At 41.7% G+C, this 18,797-nt stretch overlaps 1 protein-coding gene across 1 annotated transcript in view; it reads right to left on the bottom strand.

Moving 5' to 3' along the window:
* The window catches only part of LOC129699482 (inactive phospholipase D5-like), an 85,928-nt gene that overhangs the window by 32,833 nt on the left and 34,298 nt on the right, over positions 1-18,797 (bottom strand). Inside the window, exons 5-8 of the mRNA XM_055639314.1 lie at positions 18,517-18,644; positions 12,627-12,824; positions 9,570-9,709; positions 3,694-3,859 (exon numbers count right to left, since the gene is read on the bottom strand). Of these exons, the coding sequence (XP_055495289.1) occupies positions 3,694-3,859; positions 9,570-9,709; positions 12,627-12,824; positions 18,517-18,644 (632 nt within the window). The remainder of the gene's footprint in view (positions 1-3,693; positions 3,860-9,569; positions 9,710-12,626; positions 12,825-18,516; positions 18,645-18,797) is intronic.

Genomic DNA, 18,797 nt, shown 5'->3' with positions numbered 1-18,797 from the left:
CTGTGCCACACAGGCTGCAACCAGAATAACAACCACTCACTACCACCCACTGGTTCCCTCCACTAAGCTAACAAGTAATGGATAACTTACCTTGGATCCCATGTGATCTCAACTTCCGTACTAGCCTTGTCAAAACCCTTGCTAAAGTCCTTGTAGACAATGTCTACCGCATTCTCCCATCAATCATCTTGGTCACCGTTTCTAAAAACTCAATCAAATTCATGAGTCATGATTTCACATGCACAAAGCCATGCTGACTATTCATAATTAGTAGTTACCTTTCCAAATATAAATAGATCTTGTCTCTCAGCATCTCCTCCAGTAACTTTCCCATTCCTGATGTTATGCTTGCCGCCCTGCAATTCCCTGGCTCATCCTTGCTTCTTAAATAAATGCACAGCATTAGCCACCCTCCAGTCTTCCAGTACCTCACCTGTGGGTCGCCCAATGTGTTTCTTTCCATTCCTCCATGATACTATTGCAACATGCTTTTTCCTCAATTCTGCATTTTCATCTGAGGATCAGTCCTATCCTTTTCGTAAATTCATGTTCATCAGTTCATGTGATAAAAGCAGAATCAAGAATCTATCTATCTCAGCCTTAAAAATATCCGTTGACTTGGCCACCACAGCCTTTTCCATAAGTATCTTAAACCTTCGAAAATGTCATTACGGTTTACCTAATGCTTCCCCAATTAAGCTTCCATTACTTGGCCTGGGAAATTCCTAATAAAAGATCCAGTATGACCCCATCCCCAGTTGAACTATCAACATATTGTTTCAAGAAACCTTCCTGGACGCACTGAACAATACTGCCCCATCGAAGACCCTGGTACTTAGTACTTCCCAGTCAATATTGGGGAAGTTAAACAAGTAAAACGACAACAACACCATTGTTTAGATAATTTTCTATGATTTGTCTTCATATCTGTTCATCCAGCTCCCATGGCTATTGGGAGACCTATAGTATAACCCCATCATAATGTTCGCACCTTTCTTATTCCTGACCTCTAACCAAATGGCCTCGCTGGATGAAACCTCCAAGATGTTAGGTTGCTGAAATAATGGAATTTTAAAAGAGTAGTAGGCTGGCATTTCATGCCTATCAGATCATTTAACACATCAACCGGGGATTAATTTCCACACAAATATCACATGCAGATGCATATAAGGAAATTGGATAGTGGTGAGCCTAACATTGTTGCAAAGTCTAACTCGCGACAATCCAATGTTGAATGTCAAGAAATAAGTTAGTGGAAAGTCACAACATGCTGGAGTAACTCAACGGGTCAAGCAGCATCTCTGGAGAGCATGGATAGGTGAAGTTTTGGGTCAGAACCCTATCATCCCTTCATAAATCTAAAATTACCAGTTCCCTTCTGAATTTCTCAACATTCTAATATAAAGATAAAAGAGACTACAAATGCTGGAATCTGAATTAGAAAGCAAAAATGCTGGAAGAACACAGCTGGTCAAGCAGCATCTCAAGAACAAAACGTGTATATTGTGTAGGAAGCAGCGATGGAAATGGGGGAGGGGCTGGGATACGCAGGGGGACAGCGTTCCCCTACTTTTCAGTTTCCAGTTTATGTCCAATTTCTGTATCAGATCATTTAACACATCAACCGGGGATTAATTTCCACACAAATATCACATGCAGATGCATATAACAAAAGCTCAAGATCCTTCTTTCCTTGGGATAACCAACATCTGCAGTTCCTTGTTTCTATGTAAGTGAGTGGATCCTGTAATTAAATCTGTTCAAGTATCAGCATCAAACACACTACTGAACCAAGTTCCAGAATGATTAAGACTCACAAATGGAGAAACAAAGGGGGAAATTAAATACATTCTACACATTTAGAGCCTATGTATATTTTGATATGATCTTATCTCAGTCGAGCAAAAAAGTATTGGATTTATGTCATGATCCCAAATACTTTAAAGCCATACTTTTGAAAAGTAATTATGGCTAATAAAGTAAGGGAGAGCAATTGTCAATTTACCAATAACAATTTTTAATAAGCAATGAAATAGTGCTCATTTCCTTTATTTTTTATTCAATGGATTTGGCTTAAGGCCATCTTTAGGCAAAGACTCCCTTATTGTTTTTAAATGACACCACAAAGTTATTTTAATTCCATTTTAGAGGGCAGAGAACTTTAAAAGCACGTAAAAATGGCACCTCCAATGATGTAGCACTCAGTGGATTACGAGTTCAAGGCTTCAGAATAGGTCTCAACCTTCTGTCTCAAAGACAGGAATTCATCAATGAGCAAAGGCTGAAGCTTTGATGTTTTTATGTGCTTTTTTAACAAGATCGTCCAAATCCTCCCACTGCAGAATTACAATCAATAGAAAAGATTCCATTTATCTCCTTACAATAAAACTTAACAAGAAACTATTTGGGAAATTTTGTGACAGGGAGATCGTGACATCATTAATGGACAGTGTGAGTTATAGAAATCAATTCCTTCTCAATTCAATTATGAATGTAAACTTGCAGCAGAGTGCAATGAGGTTTGCTCTCCTGGCAAATAGACATTTTTAAATTCTAATTTCCAATTTATTTTATTGTGATTTTGTCAGGCCTATGGCATGTTTACAACTTTCTCAAGGTAACCAATTAATAAACAGTGATTTCATGATGGTAATCCATTAGGAAGCCTTCAATAGTGACATTGTTCCCTTTCTGAAGTAGTCTAGCTGTGGTACTGAGGCACTCATGCAGTATGTAGGAGGTGGGGATGAATGTAGGGAGGATGTAATTTTCTGGCTGGAGAAAACAATGTGGATACAACACACTGTGAATCTATAGATCAGATAGAGAGTGTTAACTTTCCAAATGCATATAATACATACTTATTTCTATTAGGATACAGTATAAGTCCTTTGAAGCATGGCATAGGACAATAGGTTGGGGGAGATGACGGGTTCATAGTTCCCAAAGTCTTACACCCTTGTTGTTTTCTTATTTTAATATGTACTCCCCTAATTGCGTCTGAACTGAGCATCTTGCAAGGCCATTTCAGATTGAACCACTTTGATAGGCCTGATGTAATTTCTTCAGACATTGGTGGACACTATGGTTTAACTGCCTGAGCAAAAATTCTCCGGCTGCTGTTTGAAATCTCCAAGCCTCTGGATGCCTGGCCAGTAATTTACCCACTGAGATTGAGATTGATTGCCATAATTGGTTAACAAATCCATTGTTACAATATGTAAATTCCAAGAGAGATTTTGGACTTTGTTTAGCAATTTATCTATTGCTAGGTACATCTTTAGATATTCTATACCTCGTGACTTTGGATTACTGAAAACAGTCTATCAGAATCCATTCAAGAGTATAACTTATGCCAAATATTGTACCCATTTTGAATTAATTGTGCCACACTCACCCCTACTTTTCTCTCCACTTGTTTGGTGGAGTATTTCAAATGTACATGGTTCGTTTATGGGCAATTGTCTCTGTGCCACCCATTTGTAGATCATTCAAGTGCCATTAATTAGATCCAACCAGTGCAATGGTAATCTAGTGCTGCAAGCCAGATAACTATTCCCCCACGTCCTAAACCCACCGCAGCAACTGCAGAGCATAGGGCTGAGGCAGGTGCTGTTATGGTTGTCAGTTGTGGAGCGCCAATCATTAGGCATGCACAAGGGGATAGGAACTGGTGCCGTCAGCTACACTCACCACGTCAAAGCTGCAGTTGATGGGTTTAATGCAGAACATTTTGAGAGACCACAGAAAATTGAGCATTGGCGCATACGTTTCCTTCCAGCAGCTGACCAACAGTCGCACCTTCACATTCCGCAGAAAGAGAGCTTCCCGCAACCCGTTTTCTATCAGAGGCCAGTACCTGGGAATAAAGAACACAATTATTGCTTTCCCTGAGTGGAACAAATGCAGCCTATTTGTTCCAGTGGCCTTGGTTTCCAGCCTTAGCCAATTTCTCAGCTATATTCCATGGGTAGTGATTTCAACAGGTTAATCAATGGATTTAATGGTACCCTGAACTGCAACCACCAGGAAAAGAGAGCAAAATAGTCATTTCATCCAGGCAGAATGGACTTATTTGTCTTACATGAAGTCTTTATGTAGAAATAGGCCCTTGGCCCAAATCATTAATACTGACTAAGATGCCTTCCCCCATGCCTTGTTTACATTTGGCCCTTATCCATCTGAGCTATTCCCATCAATGAACCTGTCCAAATGTCTTTTACATGTTGTAATTATAACTGCTTCTACAACTTCCTATGGTAGTTAGTTCCATATCCCCTTCATCGTCTGTGTGAAAAACCTGCCCCTCAGATCCCCTTTAACTCTTCCTCACACCTTAAACCTAGGCCCCAGTTTTAGAATTTTCTTTCCTGGAAAAAAGACTATCACCATCCACCTTATCTTTTCAACATTTAAAAAATACTATAAGCTCACCTCTCAACCTCCTTTACTCCAGGAAAATTGGTCCCAGTGTATTCAGACTCTCCTTTTAACTCAAGCCCTCCAGTAAAGGGCCTGTCCCACGAGCATAGAATAGAATAGTTTCTTTATTGTCATTGTAACATGGACCATGTACAACGAAATTTAAAATGTCAGCCAGTCAGTGCAGCATTCAAACATTTCTAAAAGCTAACGATACATACACGGTAAAATAATAAAGATAAACAACTAAATAAATATCACGAACACAGCACGCATGCACACCCAACCCTCAGTTTTCCGCATGCGACTGCATGCGGAAAACGCGACCAAACCGGAAGTGGGGGCCGCGCAGAGGTCGAGTGATCCTGTACGAGTTGACGTGAATTTCGAGCGAATTCCACGGGAAGTTCGCGCGTGACGTACGGCATCAAGACGCTGCGTATGGCGTCGAGATGCTGCGCACGCCTGTCGAGGCGGTGCGTACGGCCTCAATGCGGCTGCGGACTGGCAGGCCTTTGCCGCATTGAATTTTTGGGCAGTGTCAGTTTTTCGTATTCCCGCGCGATGTTGGGACCAACTCTGCACAACTCCATACGGCTCCAGCGATCGAAGTGGGACCAGCCCCGCGAGGCCATATGGCTCAAGCGACCACGTTAGGCCGCGGCATTGCTGCATGCTCGTGGGACATGCCCTTAACTCTTTTCTTCACCCTCTCTAGCTTTATCATATCCTTCTGTAACAACCAGAAGTGTATACAGTACTACAATTCTGATCACACCAATGTCTTGTACAGTTGTAACATGATATCCCAACTTGGCCAATGGTAGGGACCAATGAAGGTCTATGGAATCAGAGCTGAGAAGTGAAAGTAAACTCAACCGCTCCAAACAGTTCTTCAGTGCTTCAACTTTCTATGTTCCTGAATGAGTTGGATGTTGGAAAGGAAAGACTTTATTTAAGACATTGGAGATACAGTGTGGAAATAGGCCTTTTGGCCCTCCGAGTCCACGGCAATCAGCGATCACCCTGTACTCTAGCACTATCCTACACACTAGGGACAAGTTACAAATTACAGAAGCCAATTAACCTACAAGTTTTTGTAGTGTGGGAAAAAACCGGAGCAACATATTCCCTGGATGGTTTCAAGAGATAGTTAGATTTAGCTCTTAGGGCTAACGGAATCAAGGGATATGAGGAAAAAGCTGGAACGTGGTACTGATTTTTGATGATCAGCCATGATCATATTGAATAGCGGTGCTGGATCGAAGGGCCGAATGGCCTACTCCTGCACCTCTTTTCTATGTTACTATGTTTCACCCAGAGAAAACCCATGTGATCATAGGGAGAACGTACAAACTCCATACAAGCAGCACCTGTAGTCAGGAGCAAAGACGGATCTCTGGCGCTGGAAGGCAGCAACTCTACCGTTGCACCACAGTGAAGCCCTCATTAAATTCTGAAAAAAGTCATGCATCACGCTGACGCCTGATTTGTCAGCAATGTTAAATGGATGCATTGAGCAGGACTCGCCAATGCTGCATGCATTTCATCATGTGCACTTCCAACTTCCTTCCTTGCCCCAGGGAAGGGCTCATCTGCAGGAAAATGCATGTGCTACCTCACCTCCCCCATGCTCTGCACCCTCCTGCTGTGCCTGTGTATGACTTGATTGTACTCGTGTATGATTGGATTTGCCTGGAAAGCAGGCAAAACAAATTCTCGGTACACGTGACAATAAGAAACCAATATCAACACCCTCTGCTCTGGCAGCAACCCTCTACTCTGCAGTGTTACACTATGTGCCAGTCCCACTCAGAGCTGCCTTTCAAAACACATATGGTGCCAGTATCTGAGGTGGTGGCTGTGAGTGAACAATACATTGGCACAGCTTGCAGCCCTGCTATCACACAGCTCCAGTTACCTTGATCTGATCCTGACCTCTGGTGCTATCCGTGTGGAGCTTGCATGTTTTCACGCCTCTGCACGGGCTTCCTCCAAGTGTTCCATTTTCCTTTCATATCTCAACAGCGAGCGCAGAGGCACAAGAGGAGGGAAAGATTTAATAGGAACTTAAGTGGTAACTTTTTCCACACAAAGAGTAGTGGTTGTATGGAACGAGCTGCCAGAGGAGGTAGTTGAGGCAGGTACTATCGCAATGTTTAAGAAACATTTAGATAGTAACATGGATAGGACAGGTTTGGAGGCATATGGGCCAAATGCAGGCAGGTGGGACTCGTGTAGATGTATTATTTTATTTAATCACTTGGTGCACCACTTGAGTGATCTTCACTTCAACAACAATTCCTTCTATGTCTGAACATTTGTGATTAAATCTACATAAACTGGTCTATGTACAACTTTAAACCTAGAGTCCAGATCTATACACTATACAAAGGATTATCGATAAATCTAATCCCAGGGAATCGGGCTGTAAACAAATCACATCCAAACATCTGCAGGAGTGGATAAATCACACATACAGGGTGAAACAAGTCTCATCCCATACATGGGGCTGTCAACAAATAACAATGCATCAAGCCACACACAAATTGAATTTGGACTGGACACAAATCTAATTAAAAGATGCAGCACAGGTATTCAACTCTAATTATCAACTCAATTCCGTTCTTTATGTTTCTCTGAAATATCTCGAGCAAGTAAAAAAAGATTTAATGGAGACCTGGATCAATATTTTGTGCAAAGTAATCAGAACTTCCTCGGATGTTTAATGATTAGGTTTTTACTGGTGGGGTGGGTGTGGGGATGTAGTCTCACAGCTAAACGTATAGAAAAGGTTCTCAGATAAACAGGTGGTAAAATGATAATTACCTTCTCTGCATTTAATGAGAATCAAACCATTCAGATTGTGGAAAATATTCCATTATAACCATATAACCATATAACAATTACAGCACGGAAACAGGCCATCTCGACCCTTCTAGTCCGTGCCGAACACATATTCTCCCCTAGTCCCATATACCTGCGCTCAGACCATAACCTTCCATTCCCTTCCCGTCCATATAACTATCCAATTTATTTTTAAATGATAAAAACGAACCTGCCTCCACCACCTTCACTGGAAGCTCATTCCACACAGCCACCACTCTCTGAGGAAAGAAGTTCCCCCTCATGTTACCCCTAAACTTCAGTCCCTTAATTCTCAAGTCATGTCCCCTTGTTTGAATCTTCCCTACTCTCAGTGGGAAAAGCTTTTCCACATCAACTCTGTCTATCCCTCTCATCATTTTAAAAACCTCTATCAAGTCCCCCCTTAACCTTCTGCACTCCAAAGAATATAGCCCTAACTTGTTCAACCTTTCTCTGTAACTTAGTTGCTGAAACCCAGGCAACATTCTAGTAAATCTCCTCTGTACTCTCTCTATTTTGTTGACATCCTTCCTATAATTAGGCGACCAAAATTGTACACCATACTCCAGAATTGACCTCACCAATGCCTTGTACAATTTTAACATTACATCCCAACTTCTATACTCTATGCTCTGATTTATAAAGGCCAGCACACCAAAAGCTTTCTTTACCACCCAATCTACATGAGATTCCACTTTCAGGGACTGTGCACAGTTATTCCCAGATCCCTCTGTTCACCTACATTCTTCAATTCCCTACCATTTACCATGTACGTCCTATTTTGATTTGTCCTGCCAAGATGTAGCACCTCACACTTATCAGCATTAAACTCCATCTGCCATCTTTCAGCCCACTCTTCCAACTGGCATAAATCTCTCTGTAGACTTTGAAACTCTACTTCATTACCCACAACCCCAACTATCTTAGTATCATTTGCATATTTCAATCCAATTTACCACACCATCATCCAGATCATTGATGTACATGACAAACAACAGTGGACCCAACACAGATCCCTGTGGCACCCCACTCGTCACTGGCCTCCAACCCGACAAACAACCATCCACCATTACTCTCTGGCATCCCTTAGGGTTAGGGTTAACCAATTATATTATAAAGATTGCTCTCCACCCTGAGGAGTGAATAAAGTCTAGAACCAGATCATCCTGTGACTGGATACTGCAGCCAATACATATCATTGAAAAAACTAAGCTTCAACTGGGTCTCAACGTTCTGTGAGAAAGCTAAACACTCAATTTAAAAAATGGCGAATATCATACCTTTGCGATATGGACCAAAGATTACTAGGCTAATGTCAGCAAACCCTCCAAACTTGGAATAATAACCCAGTAAATTACATTCTAAGTGGCACTGATTAGCAATTTAGTAAGCAATTCAACTTTTGTCTTGATGTTCTGTGTACTATTATGAGAATTAATTTGTTGACAATATCATGGAGCATCTATAAGCTGCCAAGTGCATAAATTGCATTGATTTGTTGTGTCTGGAATATAAACAGCATCTGGTTACATGTTGCCAAATTTCTAAACTGCATTAGGTGCATAAAGAAATAAAGATACAAAGCACTGGTGTGAGATTTACCCCAGCCAGTTTGTAAAGTGTGATTGACACAAAGAGCAACCCAGCGGGTGAGGCAACATCTCTGGAGACAAAGGATAGGTGATGTTTTGTGTCAGGGCCCTTCCGCAGACTCTGAGGAAGGGTCCCAACCCAAAACGTCACCTATCCTTTTCAGGCAGAGATGCTGCCTGACCTACTGAGTTTCCCCAACACTTTGTGTCTATCTTCGGTATAACCAACGTCTGCAGTTCCTTGTTTCTACAGTTTGTAAAATGTATTTTGCAACCCCAGCCACCCACTGTACCTTTATCCCTCTTTTGAAAAGATTACCCGATGCTGGGGTTTGCCTATAAAATGCCATCACATCACCCAAGTTCCCATCTCTTTACTTGTGACCAGCAACAAACTATGAAACTATCAAATCCAAATCAGATACGTTTGAGGTAATTCTTGCATGGAGTTGAGACCCTACTTTCCCTCCATTTACTTTCCCAGATTGTCAATTGATGTGAATTCAAGCACTACTTAATCCTAGTTCACCACGAAACAGGAATGAAATTTAGAACCTTAGTTCATGGCTTAGCAAGCAGTCTACAGTGACACTAGAGCCAATGCAAATGTATAGAGAGTTTGCAATTTAAGTACTACCAACTACAAATTATCTAAATTATCATTGAAAGCATGCAAGACTAACTAACCTCTGGACATTGGTGTTGTTGATAAGAGGCAGAAAATTCATGACAGCTACGTGTATAAATCTCCTGGCACTGGCAATAACCCTGAGAACAGCATCGATGTCCCTGGTACGGCCATTGGGGCACAGAAGGGCCGGAGAGGTCTATTGGAAAAGAAAATGCGACTTGGTCAATGTCAAATGCTGATAATCGCAAGGTCTAGGATTCATAATTTTATTTCAATTTAGCCCACAGCTAGTGTGAGTAGGCTGAGATTAATAGCTGGTCACCAGCCCAAAATAGGGGGGAAACTATTGGATGCCATGTGAACTTGGGTCTGTTTTGTACTATTTTTAGCTAATCATCTCAGACCTTCTAGCATAGTGAACAAATTTGAATTTCTCACACCAGAGATGCAGGCCTTCCAGGTGCCTCATGTCTTCTGTCACCCATTGCAGTGGGTGTACCTGGAAGTAGATCATACATTAACTTTGACAATGCTCAGCTTCTAATTCACATTCAGCAGTTTCCCTTGAAGCCTACACTCACCTGCAATTTCCAACACCAGCTTTAGCCTTGAAGTGGTAAATGAACTTGACCAGGCATAATTTGAGCAGTGGGATCTTAAAATTCATCCTTAGCATATGAGAGATCTCTTCAAGCAGTAGGAAAGAAGCTGCTCTTGAATCTTCTGGTTAGGATTTCTGGCTTTTGTATCTTCTGCTCAATGGGAGAGTGGAGAAGAGACCATCTCTACTTTAAATCCACTGATACAAACAAGGGCATGTTCTCCACTCCGCTTCCTGAAGTCAATAGCCAGCTCCTTCATTTTGCTGGCATTCACGGCCAGGTTCTATCTTGACACAATGCTACTAATTTTCTATCTCCTTCCTGTATTCCATCTCAACGTTATTTGAATTCCACTACAGGAGGGCGAGTAGGTGTCTGTGACTTTGTACATATTTATGTGTACATTTGTCCTTCCCAACAGAATCTGCAATCATTGCCCTTGGACTCCTCTGCCACATGACCAAGTCCTGACCTGGGATCAAGTGTGGAATCAATCAAGTGCTCAACAGATACTCCACATTTAAAGAAATCACCCACAAGAAGTTTCTACTGACTCAGATGTGGAATGCTCTCAGGAACAATGCAAGTGCACTTCAGTTAGTGATTGGCTTTGCAGGACAGTGCTGGGCTGGGATTTCAGGCGTCCTCTGTATAGGTCAGTACTGCCCTACCTTGAACATGAAAAACTGACTTCCAACTGCACTCTCAGTGTACAATGCTCATAATGTTCAATGTGTAATTTCACAAACTAATTTATTTTATTTTAGTTTAGTTTATTGTTACATGTACCGAGGTACTGTGTAAACTATGGCGACCTTATTGGCGAGTTTAGGGGAGTCTGCGCTCGCCACAAGCTCGCAGCATGGTCGACACATGGTCGTAGGTGGTTACAGGTAAGTCTCCTTCATGGTCAAGAGGATAGTGGCTATTACCCGCGGCCTCAGTTTGGTTGCGTAAAATGTTTCAACATGTTGATAATTTTTCTGCGAGCAAAAATTGGTCAGCATGGAGAAAATCGCTATTTTTAGTCGTAGGTTTAGTCGACGTAGGTCGTAATAGGTCGGATGTTATCGTAGGTAATCGAAGGTAGTCGTAGTGTTAGTATATCGCCTTTGCTCGTTTCAATGGCTCGTTGAGGAAAAAAAGTTTTTAAAAGCAGCCAAATCTTCTTCATGCAGCACATTTATCAGGTTTTCAGACGGTCCCAACCTAAATCTCCTTTAGAAGAGGGGCTTCACCCACTGAGACCTCTTCTTGGGCTTCCTCTTCACCTCTTGTTCTTGTGCGTCTGCCTTTCGGCTATACAAGCAAAAAGGCTGCTGCAAGCAGCAGGATTGTATTTTTATTGCAAGGTTTTTCTTCACAAATTCCTCCCTTGCACACATGGCTCCGGACGATTGTAAACAACACCCTGCAAGCCATTTTAAAGTGAAATAACATTGTAAACATGACATCATTTTTTTTTTAGATGATCATTTGAGCTGTAGCCACTCGTAGCTTGTCATAGTTTGATTTCCGTGTAGTCGTCTTCAGTCTCCACTATGGGGTGTCCAATTATCCCGAGAGCATCGGCGATTAAATCATAGATAGTGGAAACTAGTCTTCAACATCATCGAAGGAGGACTTCTACATAGTCGAAGGAGGTCTTCTACATAGTCATAGGAGGTTCTCTACATAGTCGAAGGAGGTCTTCTGCTTAGTCGAAGGATGCCAAATTTTCGGCGACACAACAAGACCATGACACTTTCCTAAACTCGCAAATAAGGTTGCCATAGTGGGACAGGCCCTTTAAGCTTTTGTTGTTCGCTAACCAATCAGTGGAAAGACAATACATGATTACAACCAAGCCATCCACAGTGTAGATACATGATAAAGGGAATTACATTTAGTACAAGATAAAGTCCAGTAAAGTTTGATTAAAGATACGAGCCGAGCACTCTACCACTGAGCCAGCCGTTAAAATCTACGCTAAAAATCTTCCATTCCGAAAGCCGAAAAATTCTGAATTACGAAAAGTGTCTGGTCCCAAGGCTTTCGGATAAAAAATTGTGCACCTGTACTTGATTACAACCAAGCCATCCACAGTGTAGATACATGATAAAGGGAATTACATTTAGTACAAGATAAAGTCCAGTAAAGTTTGATTAAAGATAATCTGAGATTCTCTAATGAGATAGTTAGTAGCTCAGTGCCACTCTCCAGTTGTTGATGGAATGGTTCCGTTGCCTGATAACAGCTGGGAAAAAACTGTCCCTGAATGTGGAGGTGTGAGTTTTCACATTTCTGTACCTATCTGATGGGCGAGGGGAGAAGAGAGAGTGTGACAGACTCATCCTTGATTATGCTGCTGGCCTACAACCTGTGAAATGTGGGCCCTTTACTTCAACCATAACTGTTCACACGCCACTGAGGTGCACCAAGACTTGCAGTTTAAGGAGAAAATCAAATACATTGTTCTACAACTACTCATGGATGCTCTGTCACAATAACAAGAACCAAAATTCTACTCACGGCCAGGTAGACCTCAGCTTCAACCTCGTTCAGCTGTAACTTGAGAGGCGAATGTTCACTGGAGATGGCAAACAGTTTCTTCGACCAGATTTCAGGCACTGAGTCTCGGTACTCCAGCTGCCAGTACACTGAGAAGACTCTTTGCAGATCCAGAGCCAGGCAGCTACAATTGTACACAATAATTCCCAGCTCCTTCATCTGTGGATGTGAAGTGACAACTGCTTAATCCACATGAGGAAGTTTCAATCTTACCCTCTCCCACAATGTGCACTTCAGCAACTGGAAACCACACACCTACGCCAGCTAATTCACAGTGAAGTGGAAAGCCTTCAGCTTTTGAAGTGTAGAGCCTTTACCTCAACCACAGCTGTTCAAATGCCACTGAGGAGCACCAAAACTTACTTTGAGGAACAAATCATATATATTTAAAGGAAAAAATATAGATCAATAAACAGGGACAACAATTAACATAGTCGTGAAATACATTGTAATATCAAAGACATTAGGAAAAACTAGAGAAAACAACGAGAGTGACGATTGATTAATTGATACAGAATGGAAACAGACCATTCAGCCCAGCAAGTTGATTAATGCTAACCATCAACCCTAAACCATCAGGGTATTAAACACTGCAACCTCCAAATAGGCTCTGAACTATATAGACTTGGGGGCATTATTCTTTTTTGATTTTGCACTATTATTGTTTGTTTATTTATCAGTTTGTATTTTTTATATATATATTGAAGTTTTTTTTGTTTTTTATTGTGAGTTTTACAGAGTACTATGTTTTTATATCTGTTGTGTTGCTGTAAGTAAGAATTTCATTGTTCTATTTCGGGACATATGACAATAAAAACACTCTTGTTTCTCTTGACTCTTGATTACGCATTCACACTAGTTTAGGTTTATGTTGCAACTGAGATACAATGTACTGAGTGTTATGAGTCGAGTCAAACACACATCAAGATACAACACATGTTTATTAAAGTCCACTTACAGCATCGGTCTGCAGGACATTACAGTTCCTAGCAGCTATTCAGGCTGAATGGCTTAGGCAAGCTCTTGGTAATATGAATCACATATTAGGCGGAGCAACTACTAACAAGCATTACAATTGGTTAGTAGGAAATAACCAATCTACATCTTTCCTTGTAGAAACAAAATAAAGCATAGATACGTGGGAACATGGTGGCTAAGTAATATAGGAACCGGAACGTTAATAACGCATATGGGGAAGTTTAGATAGTTACACAAAATCACCGTATCTAATGGGTGGCCTGCTAACCCGTCCAGCACGTGTGTGGTACAAATCCGCTTCTCCTCCTTGTTTTTTTTCGTTGAGACCACAATGGTGGAAACCCAGTCAGATGGGTCAGTAACTTCAGCATTGAAACCCATGGAGACCATCCGCTTGAGTTCATTGTGTACTCTGTCATGCATGGCATGCGGAACACAAAGTGGTGCTCGAACCACAGGAGTGACGTTGGGATCAACGGCGATGTTGTACTTGAGGGGCAACTTGCCAAGCTCATCGTTAAATAGTTCTCTGTATTGAGAGAGTTTTTGCTGAGTAGGGCCCTCAATGAGAAAGAGTTGATGGGCAGCGCGGCCAAAGTAGACTAGGCCTAGATCTTGAGCTCCAGGTCCAGAACGCCTGAAATTGGCAACACAGAGTGGTGAAGAAGGCATATGATGTGCTTATTTTCACAGTTCGGGGCATTAAGTAGAAGAGTCAGGAAGTCATGATGCAGTTTCATAAGTCTTTGGTTAGGCCGCATTTGGAGTATTGTGTGCAATTCTAGTCACCCTTTTACGGGATGGATGTGGAGGCTTTGGAACGGTTGGAGAGGAGATTTAGCAAAATGATGCCTGGATTTGGGAGTATTAGCTACAGAGAGAGTTTGGACAGGCGGGTTGTTTTCTCTGGAATGTCAGAGATTGTGGGGAGACCTGGCAGAAGTGTATACAATTATGAGAGACGTTGATAGGGCAGCCAATCAGAATCTTTTTCCCAGGATGGAAAAATCAAATACAAGAAGCCTCAACTTTATGGTGAGAGACATCGACATTGTGAGCCAGGAGGGTTGTTCTGTTCTATATTCTATGATGCTTGAGGCAGGAGCTGATCAAGTTTTGAACTATAACCTGGTTTATTTAATTCAGGTGTGATGTAAAAACCATTGCAATATACTTGACCCCACTGGAGGCAGTGCTTGAACTGAAGTCCATTATCCTGAAACAAACTGACAATTTATTATGTGTTATTTGGTAACCCAACCTCAGAAAGGAATGCTAAATGTTGCCCACGAGGTATTTATTTGCAGACCTTGGTGCCAAATGAATAAAAATACACAAGACATGAAAGTGGCAACTTTCCTCCATGAATGACAAGAAGTTTCTTTTTTGTCCTTAGATTAGTCTGCAGTCCTGCATTAGGACATCAACAGTGCATTCAAATGAATCACAATAAACACTCCCGCAATCTTTTCATCTTCCTCTTATTGGTGTAGGTAATTATACAATGGTACAGATCATCTCTTTTATGGTACATGACACTTACCAGAAGAACAACATGATTACCATTTCTGCAGCCAACTGGATTTTCAGTAATAGATATCAAATAGCATTTCCTGAGCGCAATATTTCTGAAATCCTTCAAGCTGGTTTAAGTCAGTATAATGGTGAAATAATTTCATTGATTTCTGAGCAGCAATCTAAATTATTATATCATCATGTCTGATGATACAGTGGGTCTACAAGAAGTCCAAGCTGGAGGATGAGACAGATGTTCCGCAGCTGTGGCATGGCCTGAATGCAATCACCTCCTACAAGGCAAAATCAGGAGGCAGCTCGAAATGTCAGCGAAACATCACTCCCTGATGAGCTCAATGCGTTTTACACATGCTTTGATAGGGAGAACACCGATGTCCCATTCGCTGTTATAGTATTTCAGTCTCAGTCACAGAGGCCGACGTCAGGAAATCCTTCAGAGGGGTGAACCCTCGAAAAGCTCCTGGACCTGATGGTATACCCGGTCGTGTTCTAAAAACCTGTGCGGACCAACCGGCTGGAGTTTTTACGGACATTTTCAACCTCTCACTTCTGAGGTCTGAGGTTCCCACCTGCTTCAAAAGGGCATCAATTATACCAGTGCCCAAGAAGAGTAAGGTGACGTGCCTCAATGACTATCGACCAGTGGCACTAACGCCTGTGGTGATGAAGTGCTTTGAGAGGTTGATCATGGTGCAAATCAACTCCTACCTCGACAAAAACCTGGACCCACCGCAGTTCGCTTACTGCCACAATAGAACAACGGTGGATGCAATCTCGCTGGCCCTCTACTCTGCTCTGGACCACTTGGACAACAAAATCTCATATGTCTGGCTGTTATTTATTGATTACAGGTCGGCATTTAATACTATCATCCCCTGCAAGCTGGTTACCAAACTCGCAGAACTGGGTCTCTGCGCATCCCTCTACAATTGGATCCTCGACTTCCTCATTCACAGACCACAGTCTGTTTGTATTGGTGGAAATGTGTCAGACTCGATAACAATCAGCACGGGAGCACCTCAAGGCTGCGTGCTCAGCCCCCTGCTGTACTCACTCTATACTCATGACTGCTTAGCCGGTCATAGTGCGAACTCCATCATCAAGTTTGCTGACGACACCACTGTCGTGGGACGTATCACTGATGGGGATGAGTCAGAGCATAGAAGAGAGATCGAGCAACTGTCCATATGGTGCCAGCACAATAACCTGGCCCTCAACACCAGAAAAACCAAGGAACTGATTGTGGACTTTGGAAGGAGTAGGATGGGGACCCACAGTCCCGTTTATATCAAAGAGTCAAGAGCTTCAAATTCCTGGGCGTGCACATCTCTGAAGATCTTTCCTGGTCCGAGAACACTGATGCAATTATTAAGAAAGCACATCAGCGCCTCTACTTCCTGAGAAGATTACGGAGAGTTGGTTTGTCAAGGGGAACTCTCTCTAACTTCTACAGGTGCACAGTAGAGAGCATGCTGACCGGTTGCATCGTGGCTTGGTTCGGCAACTTGAGCGCCCTGGAGAGGAAAAGACTACAAAAAGTAGTAAACACTGCCCAGTCCATCATCAGCTCTGACCTTCCTTCCATCGAGGGGATTTATCACAGTCGCTGCCTCAAAAAGGCTGGCAGTATCATCAAAGACCCACACCATCTTGGCCACACACTCATCTCCCTGCTACCTTCAGGTAGAAGGTACAGGAGCCTGAAGACTGCAACAACCAGGTTCAGGAATAGCTACTTCCCCACAGCCATCAGGCTATTAAACCTGGCTCGGACAAAACTCTGAACATTAATAACCCATTATCTGTTATTTGCACTTTATCGGTTTATTTATTCATGTGTGTATATATTTATATAATGGTATATGGACACACTGATCTGTTCTGTAGTCAATGCCTACTATGATCTGTTGTGCTGAAGCAAAGCAAGAATTTCATTGTCCTATCAGGGACACATGACGATAAACTCACTTGAATCTTGAACTTGAATTATTCTCCTGTCCCCAGCCAAACTGTAAAAGTGTCAAGAGTTTTATTCCCCACTGCAATAAGTATTTTCCCCAAGGTGAACAAACAGCAGGTTTCATTCAGCTGTCTTTCAATAAACTGATCTGGATTTATTGCTGCCACCTAACCCTGAGCATTGTGATGAAAATACAAAATATTTAAGAGAATAAGAATCTTTAATGCACAGCCTTCACAAGGAATAATACTACTAATTATCATAGATATTATCTTGTTTTGGCCTTCCATTATATGAGAAATCAGTCAAAGTTTCTTTTCTTTTAATCATTTTTCAGGATACGAGTGAGGCAAGCATTTATTTCTCATCTCTAATTGCCTTTGAGATGGTGGTGGTGAACTAATTTATTGAATTCTTGGAGACTTTCTGATGAATAGTGAGCTGCAGAATTTAAATCTATTGATGATGAAGGAATGACATTGTTTCATGTTTGGATGGTGTCTAACTTCACAAGTTATAGTAGTAGCATAAGGCCATTCGGCCCATCAAGTCTACTCTGCCATTCATCATGGCTGATCTCTGCCTCCTCATCCCATTTTCTTGCCTTCTCCCTTGACACCCGTTCTAATCAAGAATTTGGTTATCTCTGCCTTTAAAAATATCCACTGACCTGGCCTCCACAGCCCTCTGTGGCAATGAGTTCCACAGATTAACTCCTCTCTGACTAACTTGGGGGAGGAGTGGTGGGGAACCTGCAGTTAGTAATATTCCCTTAAGTCTGCTGCCCTTGTTCCTTTGGCATAGGGGCACTGTACTTTGGAGGCTGTGTCAGAGTAGGCTAGGAAAAAAAGTGAGATGGATTTTGTAAGTAGTACTTAAAGCAGCAACATGATACATTGGTGGAGGGAAAGAATGTTTAGGATACTGGATGGAATGCCAATCACACTGGCCATTTTCTCCTGAATGGTGTTGAGCTTCTTAATTTTACCAAATTTTAATGAGAGGTAATGAGGCTGAACAAATCAACCAAGATTTATTTGTTAACCATTTGTTCAACCTCATTAAGCCATAGCATTATTTCCCAGCAATAGTCAGATAAACCAGTCTAAAGCAACTCAACCTACATTTATCCTATCACTGAGCCAGTCATAGCAACTTATTTTTGCTTTTCAGTTAGTTTTTACCAACACATATCTATTCCACATTGCTTTTTATCAAGTATGTATGCTGGTTATTCATAATCTCTTGTTCAATATTCCTCTACTATCCATTGCACATGTAAACTGGCTTGGACTAGTTGTCCATGGAAATTTGACCATATTCAAATGTTAAACTGCATGCAATTATCCATTGGTCTGGCTATCAGACAAAAATTACCTGAGTTAGAGAGCGCCAGTCCATGTGCGCACTGCCAATGTAAATGTGCTTTCTGTCCACCACCCAGAAAGACGAATGAAGCTTTCCGCTGATAATGGGAGCCATATTGATGTATTTCACAAAAGCACCTGTGTCAACATAGTTTATTAAACTGTAGAATTTCAAAAAACCAGGAACATCTAATTAATGCACATGGCGTAGCTTTAGTCAATACTTCCTGGATAAAAATTGATTATTTCTGGAGGTGAATATGATTTCAATTATTTCTGAGTCAAATTGCA

The sequence above is a fragment of the Leucoraja erinacea genome, chromosome 8, assembly GCF_028641065.1.
Source record: "Leucoraja erinacea ecotype New England chromosome 8, Leri_hhj_1, whole genome shotgun sequence".
Classification (NCBI taxonomy): domain Eukaryota; kingdom Metazoa; phylum Chordata; class Chondrichthyes; order Rajiformes; family Rajidae; genus Leucoraja; species Leucoraja erinaceus.
Note: the sequence above shows the minus strand (reverse complement) of the source record. Positions and strands in the feature narration are given on the sequence as shown.